This window comes from Poromitra crassiceps (assembly GCF_964638095.1).
Source record: "Poromitra crassiceps genome assembly, chromosome: 16".
NCBI lineage: Eukaryota > Metazoa > Chordata > Actinopteri > Beryciformes > Melamphaidae > Poromitra > Poromitra crassiceps.
This window is the reverse complement of record NC_139645.1, coordinates 36,121,682-36,131,117: the sequence shown is the minus strand read 5'-3', so window position 1 is coordinate 36,131,117 and position 9,436 is coordinate 36,121,682. Positions and strand designations below refer to the sequence as shown.

The window sequence follows — 9,436 nt, the reverse complement described above, 5'->3', positions numbered from 1 at the left end:
GATCCCCCTGTGGCTCTGCCTTCGGAGACGGCAGCATTTGACCCTTTTGATGGTCCCCAGCCTCCCGTGTTTGGATCATGCCCCGGGGGATGGCCGGCCCCAGAGGATCCACCGGACCCGGTAGAAGTTCTGTCTACGTATCGGTCCATCTATGGCTTCGATATCCAGTATTAGGGAGGAGCACCTCCACTGTCCTACACCCCCTTTGGGGTCTGACCACCTGCATCTAACCACCTGCTGAAGAGCACCTCACTCTCTTACACCCCCTTTGGGGTCTAACCACCTGCATCTAACCACCTGCTGAAGAGCACCTCACTCTCCTACGCCCCCTTTGGGGCCTAACCACCTGCGTCTAACCACCTGCAGAAGAGCACCTCCACCAGAACCTGCGGATTTTTGTCTCCCAGATGCCATCCTTGATGGCCTCATTGGACGCCAGGTGGCGTTCGTTGAGGGGAGGGTACTGTTAGGATGACGTCATCATTCCTACTTTGACGTCGTCATTCCTACTATGATGTCATCGATCACTGATGATGTCATGATTCATAAGTGTCTCAATCATGCCTTCCGATCGCCTCGCTGGTGATGTCATAACACATGTGATGTCATATTCTTTTATGCTATAAAGGTCCGTTCCGGCAGGCTCTCGCGAGTGATTCATAGACTGACATCAAGGATGATACCAACCTCTGCAACCTGCAACTTCTGCAACCAGCAACTTCTGCAATCTCTGCAACCGTTCCCAAACCTCGAACAGTGCAGCCCCAGCCATCAAGTTCCACAACACCCCAGCTTCTCAAGACTTACCAAGTCTCCCGTGGCCCTCAACTACCCGCGAATAGATCCACATGTCTGACACCGATCCTGACAGTAGTAGCTGTACTGTACCGCACTGCAGCTGCTACCATTACGTATGTCTAATGTTTAATTGTATGTTTAATAAGGTATATGCTATTTGCTATTTGCTATTTGCACCTGTATGTCAAATACGTCAAATTTAAGATGTAGAAGCAAATGTATGCACATGACATGTGCACCTATGTGCACCTATATGCACTGTCTCTGACTTGTCTTATGTTGTAAACGGAGTCCACAGCACAAGAATTTCACACGTGATACTTGTACCATGGAGTGACAATAAAAATCTTGAATCTTGAATCTTGAACACACACACACACACACGCACGCACGCACGCACGCACGCACACACACACACACACACACACACACACACACACACACACACACACACACACACGCACGTACGCACACACACACAGGTTCTGGTGAGAGAAAACGTCTGCTTTGGTGCGCCTGGGTAGTGCAGCAGTAGATTCCCTGCCTACCAACACGTGGGTCACAGGTTCGAGGCCCCGTGTTACCTCCGGCTCGGTCGGGCATCCATACGGGTTGGCCGGGGAGCCTGTTCGGGTGGAGGGGAACCGAGGGGAATAGTGTGATCCTTCCACATGCTATGTGATACTGGTGAAACTCCTCGCTGCCAGGTGAAAAGAAGCAGCTGGTGACTGCACATGTATCAGAGGAAGCATATGCTAGTCTACAACCCAGATCAGCAGAGGGGGCGGAGCAACGACCGGACAGCAGGGGGAATTGAGTACTGCAGGGATGACATATTTTTGTAGGCTTTATACAGAAATCGCCGCCATTTGGTTCTTCAGTGGAAAAGTCTATGGGCTTTTAGAATTTCACTTAAATGCATATAAATAAGGTCTGTGGTTAACACAAGTTTATGGGAACGCAAATTTACGTTCAGCATTATATTCTTCACAACCCCCCCCCCCCCCCCAGGTCACTATGAGGCCCTGGTACCCAGCGTGGCCTTTGAGTTCATCAGGGAGCCGTCTGTGGGACAGATCGCCCTGGCCTTCCTCCAGGCCTCCTTCGCCTTTAGCGGCTGGAACTTCCTCAACTACGTCACCGAAGAGGTGGTGGAGCCACGCAAGTATGGAGTACACACACACACGCACACGCACGCACACACACACACGCACACACACACACACACGCACACGCACACGCACACGCACACGCACACACACACATACACACACACAAAACAAATGTGTATTATTTGTATTAGGAACCTGCCTCGTGCCATCTACATCTCCATCCCTCTGGTGACCCTGGTCTACACCCTGACCAACATCGCCTACTTCTCCTCCATGAGCCCTGAGGAGCTCCTGGCCTCCAACGCTGTGGCAGTGGTGAGGACATCTTCACATATTCAATATATGTCTCAATATATGTCTCAATATATGTCTCAATATATGTCTCAATATATGTCTCAATATATGTATTCAATGTGGGTGGGAGACGTCAGTCAGTCCTTAGTCAATTAATCAATGTACCAATCCATCACTAAACTCATGTCAGTTGTTGTGTTGTGTTGTTCCAGACCTTTGGTGAGAAGCTGCTGGGAATGTTCTCCTGGGTGATGCCCATCTCTGTAGCTCTGTCCACCTTCGGAGGAATCAATGGATACCTGTTCACCTCCTCCAGGTCAACACACACACACGCACATACACACACACACACACACACACACACACACACACACACACACACACACACACACACACACACACACACACACACACACACACACACACACACACACACACAGAATGATGATGATGATGATGATGATGATGATGATGATGATGATGATGATGATGATGATGATGATGATGGGCTGGGCGATATGGACAAAATCAAATATCACAATATTTTTAACCAAATACCTCAATACTGATTTTGCGACAATATTGTAGGGATATACAACGTGGATATAATGACTAAGTGGGTAAAGGCAAATAATAGAACAGCTAGAACAGTCTGGTAAGTTCAGAACATTACATCACTTTACTGACTGCAGCCTTTAAAACACAACACTTATGCCATATCACCATATTACAGGAACATATCTAAGATACGTCTAAGATAAAGACTCATATCAGCATATCCATTATAATATTAATATTGATATACACTATGTGCATTTGCAGATTGTGTTTCTCAGGGGCCAGAGAGGGTCACCTGCCCTACCTGCTGGCTATGATCCACCTGAAGAACTGCACTCCTATCCCCGCCCTGCTGGTCTGTGTGAGTACTGCACCACCAAGTCAGCTAATTATACAGTAGTGAGAGGAGGGTCTTGGGTCAGTGTAGTCAGCGCTGTAGTGGAGGCTAAACGCATGCAAACGGCGTTTACACACCTTTTTCAATACGACATAGTGTTTACTCACCTTGATAAGATCGTTTATGCACTTCTTATTGGGCGAGTTTGGCAAGTTTGAGTCAACTCTGTTGTTGACAGAGCACACCAAGTCCACACACCAAGATCCAGAGATCTGTCTCCTCGTTCCTGTGCACTCCACAGTTCTGTTTTTGTCAAGGTTCTGTTCTGCCTGTTAGTGGTTCTGTTCTGCCTGTTTTCAGCCCAACAGTTTAAAATGTGCTTGACCTTTGACCCTTCCTCTGTCTCCCACAGTGCAGTGCCACCATAGTGATCATGTGTATTGGAGAGACACACAACCTGATCAACTATGTTTCCTTCATCAACTACCTGTCGTACGGGGTGACTATCGCCGGGCTCCTCTACCTCCGCTGGAAGAAACCCAACCTCATGAGACCCATCAAGGTACAACAGCCTGCCAATAAAGAGGCAAAGTGACCCCCCTACTTCCTGCTTCGGCACTGTACCAGAGATTTTTATCCGCCATTTATTTTCCCATAGACATTTTGTAAAATGCCAAACCAAACGGTTCAGCTATATTTAGAATCGGGAGAGACCATACAACATTTCACTCTGACCAAAACTTAAAAAAACTACATTGAAAAAATATTTTCTTTAAATCCGCAATTTTTTTTAATGTTTTGGTCCGAGTAAGGGGAAGTGCTTGTGTCTGGACAGACTGAATGTAGACTGCTGACTTGTGGGCGGCGACATACAACCACAATGTGGTATTTCTAGTTCTATTCACCTTATTCTTTGCCCACACATGGACGCTTCCGCATTACGTCATTTCGTAATAGTATTTCCGTTTTGACTTGCCAAAAACCCCGCAGGCAAAATGGCCGTGCACACTCCCCTCCTAAAGTGGCAAAATTACTCCCCCATGAACTAACATATCTTGGCCAATACGTATGTAACATACAAAATAAAACAACCCGTAATATCTTAATTTTATGTAGAATGCAGAGGACATGTAACTGTTTAGTTAAACTTGCATTCCAGGAATATTGTGCTCTAAAGATGACGTTAGTGGAGTCGAGGCTGTTGCGTCCTGAAACGCACATAGGTTGCGTAACGTATGTGCGATTCGAAATAACGCATCCGAGATAGAAACATTATGAATATAGCCACGTTATAAACAACAAAGTAACGCTGGTGATCCGTATGGAAACAGTGTTACTCGAAATGGTTAAAAGTTATATCAATTTGGTCATTCAGTGGCATTTTACTGCCATATAACATAACTAACTAGCGGCTAATATTAGCCACAGAAGGCATTGGCAACTAGCGCTGAACCGGAAGAACAAATACGTTTGCGTTGAACACGGAAGAGAGAAAAAGATGGCGTGGTGAATAAGGTGAATATACATTTACCGTAACACACACGCAGAAATAATGTGCAGACATGTTTTATCCTATTGAGATATGAATGTGTGTGCATCCCAGATGGAGTTGCAAAGAGACACAACATGGAAAAAAAATAGCTTGAAATCATGTTGAAATGTGTGTTTTGTTGTTGTTTGCAGGTGATCATGTTGATATGTGTGTGTTTTGTTGTTTTTCGCAGGTAAACATGTTGATTCCCATCAGCTACATGCTGTTCTGGGCGGTGCTGCTAGGCTTCAGTCTGTACTCTGAGCCGGTGGTTTGCGGTCTGGGAATGGTCATCATGCTGACCGGCGTCCCTGTCTACTTCCTGGGTGTTCAATGGAAGAAAAAACCCAAATGGGTCTACAGAGTGGTCGGTGAGTCGGTCTGCACCATGGGCCTGTAGCCTTAGCTCATCAGAAGAGTGATTTTTCTCTCTTGTGCTGAGATTAACTTAGCTTGGCCAGCCCCGGCTGGGTCACCTGGGCGAGGGTGTATGATGTTGCGAGACCCGAAACATCCTATGACCCCAGGGTACATCACTGAGGATACGTCCCAGTTATGCATCCATGCGATGTTTTTTCTTTCTTTATTAGTTAGCCTGGCCTAGCCAGTGACTCATAGGAATAGACTATGTGACAACCAGGAAAGACTGGTGACTACTGGAGAGTCAGTTGACAGCCGGAACAGGGACGGCACCCGGGTAGCAGTATGGGTTAGCTCCCCAGCCTGCGTCTTCCGTGAGGAAGAAGCCCAAAAACCCACGAGAGGCCTTTTAGGAGGGCCATTCAAGCCGCAAGTGGAGATTGCAGTACCACCAAGTACTGGTACTGCATGGTGTCCACTAAGATACCATCACCTCGGAATGAGATGTTTGGAGCGGGGGAGTCTGGTGCAGCGCACAGGTCGTAGACCTGGTGAGACGAGGGAGGAACCCGGCCGGGTGGCAACCCACAGAGCTCGGTCCCTCTACGTACCAGAGCTCTCTCCCTCCCCCGGTCCCGGCAGAGTAGTTCCGGAGCAGCGGATTGAGTGGCCCTGACCGCATGACCACCTTCGACCCTCCCTATAGGGCTGACCGTGGGTAGCTACTGGGACGTAAGTTGGGGCTTGGCCAGCCCCGGCTGGGTCACCTGGGCGAGGGTGTATGATGTTGCGAGACCCGAAACATCCTATGACCCCAGGGTACATCACTGAGGATACGTCCCAGTTATGCATCCATGCGATGTTTTTTCTTTCTGCTTAGTGCAGGGGTGGCCAAACTGACCTGGCCATGAATTTAGCACACACAAAAAAAAACGTTTTTCCGTTTTAAAGTTTTAAACGGAAAACGAATACGGGAAAAAAATGAAAAAAATAAAGAAAAAGAAACAGAAAAACAAAAACAAAAAAACTGATTCCCCCCATTTCGTTTTTTCAATTTAAAACCATTGAAAAGGGGTTATACTTGACTACCCTGACCTGGTCTATTTATAAAAATAAAAATAAAGTTTAATACTAATGTTATGTTAAATTATCTCTGTCTTAACACGTTCACTGCCAATGACGTGTTGATACGTAAAAAAAAAATCCAACGGTTGACTGCCAATGACGTGTTAACACATTCAGTGCCACGGGGTTTGCCAAAAGGTTGCTATAAAGTGCCACATAGGCTCCAATGCATTTTAAAACAGTCATATCATTTCTTTAATAATTACTATGTAAACACTGAACACGCACAAATAACGATGAGACTCTCTTCTATCACCTGCAAAAAAAAGTTTATTGATCCCATTTTCCGTTCTTTAGTTATGAGCCGGAGAAGATAGCTTGATTTGACCAAAAACAGCCATTTTTTTTCTAGAAACCTGAGATATTCAGCCTTTTGTGAAAGGAAGCATTTCAAGCACATCATTGACTCATTGCTAATATTTTCTGATGTAATGACACCTCCAAAATAATTTCCTTCAATAAAAGAGTGAAAACAAATGAATTTTGTTTGGCCAAATAATATTTTTTAGCTGCAACCAGCAGCGCTGGCCCCTGCGTGCGCAGACCCTACACCTTCTTGCTGGTCTTGATTTACTGCTGGTGGGCATCAGATAGCCTATTCTAGCTTGTTTGCTCTCTGTGCATCGAGCCTGCTGCAGCTGCCTGGGTCTGTTGTATGCTGTAGTGCCCTGCGTGCCCCACCGCCCCCCCCCCCGTTGTGGGAGGAGTGTCTCTCTGGGCTCTGCTGTGAGTGCGTTTGCTCTGCGTGTGCTCTGCGCTGAAAAGTCCGCTACATCCAGCTTTTTTACAGCCGCGTGTATTTGTCACCAGCTCCCATGCTTCCAGTTGAGAATAATAACAACTCCACATGCGGATGGGCTGTAGCAGCGGACACGGAGGTGCTCAATTGTGACAGCAGATTGGCTGCTGCAGGGGCACAGCTAACGTTATGCTTCAATGAAGCAGCTGCATACGGACGGATGCGATGCGATTTCCTTTTCCCCAACGACTTCTTCTGTGTGTTTTACTCCACGTCCTCTCATCTGGAGAGCGCTGTCGCCACCTAAGGGTTCTGTAAAATAGGTTAGACACATTCAATAGCTCTCATATTGTAAGAGGCGATGTAAGAGGCTTAGATCGACACCCCCCCGTCAAAAAAACAATTTGGAGTTATTGACGCCATTTGGCGTCGCTGGCACTCTACGGTAAATTTCTCTTGACGCCATATGGCGTCGCTGGCACTCAATGTGTTAATAGCCTACGTCAAAAAAAAACGGACGTGCATCTAAGCCTTTTACATCTCCTATATAAATATGGGAGCCACCGAACGTGTACAACCCATTCCACCGACCCACTAAGTGGCGACAGTGCTCTCCAGACTAGAAACAGCAGAGCCAAAACTGCAGGGGAACGCGCGATGAAACCATTCTCATACGGTAAAATGGATTGGCGAAAACGCTTTCGCTTTCGCGCTGATTGCTGGCGGTGGGGGATTGCAAATTTGCATAATAGATTATGGGTGCAACACACTTTGAAACACGCAGCATAAATAAGACCAGAATCGCAAAAGCTTCATCAAAGCTCTCAACCGAAACCCCAAGAAACGAGCGAGCCCATCCAGACTTGCCCAGCGGCCGCCAGCAGACAGGAGCAGCAGCAGCAGCAGCAGAAACGAGCTTGTGACACGCCCGCTGCAGCCAAGAAGAACACACACGGAGGGAGGAGTTTGAAGGAGAGGGGTGTTTCCTGCTGTTATGGAGGAAATTACTGTTCAAAACTATTGTTTGTCTGACGTCTTACTGATGCCAAAAATGAATGGTTAAAGTGACTGTTCTATCGAATTTCACAAAAAGCTATTTATCTCAGCTTAAATTTTCAGACGCTGAAACCATGCTGTATTCAAGTGCTAATGCCTACATAACTACTAACTCTACAAACTAACTCTTTTAGACAGAGAAAGCACACATTCTATTAGTTCTTTTGAGATATTTTGTGTTCACAAAATCTTAGCAGAAAAGAATCCTCGGGTCTTGAAAGATGAGCCAGAATCCTCAAAAAAACCCTCTGGCAGAAGCTACCTACAGTAAAAAAAAAAACGGCTGGCAGTGAATGTGTTAACCTGTTGGCACAGGAAAAGAAAATTTGAAAAGATACAGAAATACCCATTGTAATAGGTGAGCACATCAATAAACTATGTGCCATATATTTATTTAGGTAGAAATTAAATTTTTGATGGCACAAGGGTTTTCTGGTCCAATTTCTTTTCCGCGAAAACTATTGTTTGAAAAATATTGTTTGGCCCGCAACTCCTTATATTTTTCTGTATGCGGCCCACAACCAAAAAGTTTGGCCACCCCTGGCTTAGTGGTTGACTTAAAAATCATATTTAAAGCCGGAAATAAGGTCCAGGTTGTAAAAAAAACCTGAATTCTCCTTTAACTGTATTACCCCTCTGCCCTCTCTGTCCAGTAAAAGTGCTGTTTTTGTCTGTTGTGTTGCAGAGAGAGTCACCTACATGGGCCAGAAGGTGTGTTACGTGGTGTTTCCTCAGGAAGACCCTTCAGAGACCGAATGCCTCACCGCCTCCAAAGCCGAAGACTGAGCACTGCGGTCAACCAAGAGCTCCCTCCTTCCTGCCAATACTCCATACCTTTTCATTACTTTCTCCCCTTTTACGTTTGGTCAGTTCCTGAATGGTGAAGAGATGGCTTCACCCTTGTTCTTGTCCAGATGCAATTTGAATGGGTCTGTGTTGACCCCCAGTATAAAGGGAGTGGATGGTCATATGGAGGTTCAGACATCCAGCTAAGACAGATCTTTATTTGTTGGATTGTTGGTACCGTCCACCCCTTCCTCCTCAGCAGAATCTCAAGTCTACTCTGTCATGTGGAACTTCTCCCTTCTCCTCATTCAAGAAGCCTTCGTCTTTTGAAATTCTGCTTTCATTTCCGAGATTGGTACTTTTTTTTAGTCGAACAAAATACTTGCGCTATTGTGCCTTATTGAAATGTGGGAGCATTGTATTTTGCTATGTTGGATTGGCCTGTGTGGTTAGTTTGCGTGTGTAATACATTTTGCTGAATAACTTTTATGGGGGGAATATACAGGGATTTGACTGCACTTAGCAATACTCTTCTATTACTGCAGCTGCTCTGTTTAACTCTCCACATAATGTTGGTCTAGTTTGGATGCTCTGTGTCTTTAGCTATCTCATGCCCATTCCTTCTGCTTGACACGCCCTGTGCTCTTGTTCGTTACTCTTTGCATTGAGACACTGCATGAAATAGGCCACGCCCATCACGGGGGAAAGCTCTCCATTCACTTCCACACACCAGCGTCATT

At 46.1% G+C, this 9,436-nt stretch overlaps 1 protein-coding gene across 1 annotated transcript in view; it reads left to right on the top strand.

Annotated features, from left to right (window-relative positions):
* Positions 1 to 8,696, top strand: part of LOC310791615 (asc-type amino acid transporter 1-like) — a gene marked incomplete at both ends in the record, with an annotated part of 101,706 nt that extends 93,010 nt beyond the window's left edge. The window contains 7 exons of the mRNA XM_083653279.1: positions 1,810 to 1,963; positions 2,102 to 2,225; positions 2,417 to 2,520; positions 3,027 to 3,123; positions 3,512 to 3,661; positions 4,824 to 5,001; positions 8,596 to 8,696. Coding sequence (XP_083509405.1) covers positions 1,810 to 1,963; positions 2,102 to 2,225; positions 2,417 to 2,520; positions 3,027 to 3,123; positions 3,512 to 3,661; positions 4,824 to 5,001; positions 8,596 to 8,696 — 908 coding nt within the window. The remainder of the gene's footprint in view (positions 1 to 1,809; positions 1,964 to 2,101; positions 2,226 to 2,416; positions 2,521 to 3,026; positions 3,124 to 3,511; positions 3,662 to 4,823; positions 5,002 to 8,595) is intronic.
* Positions 8,697 to 9,436: the final 740 nt, after the last annotated feature.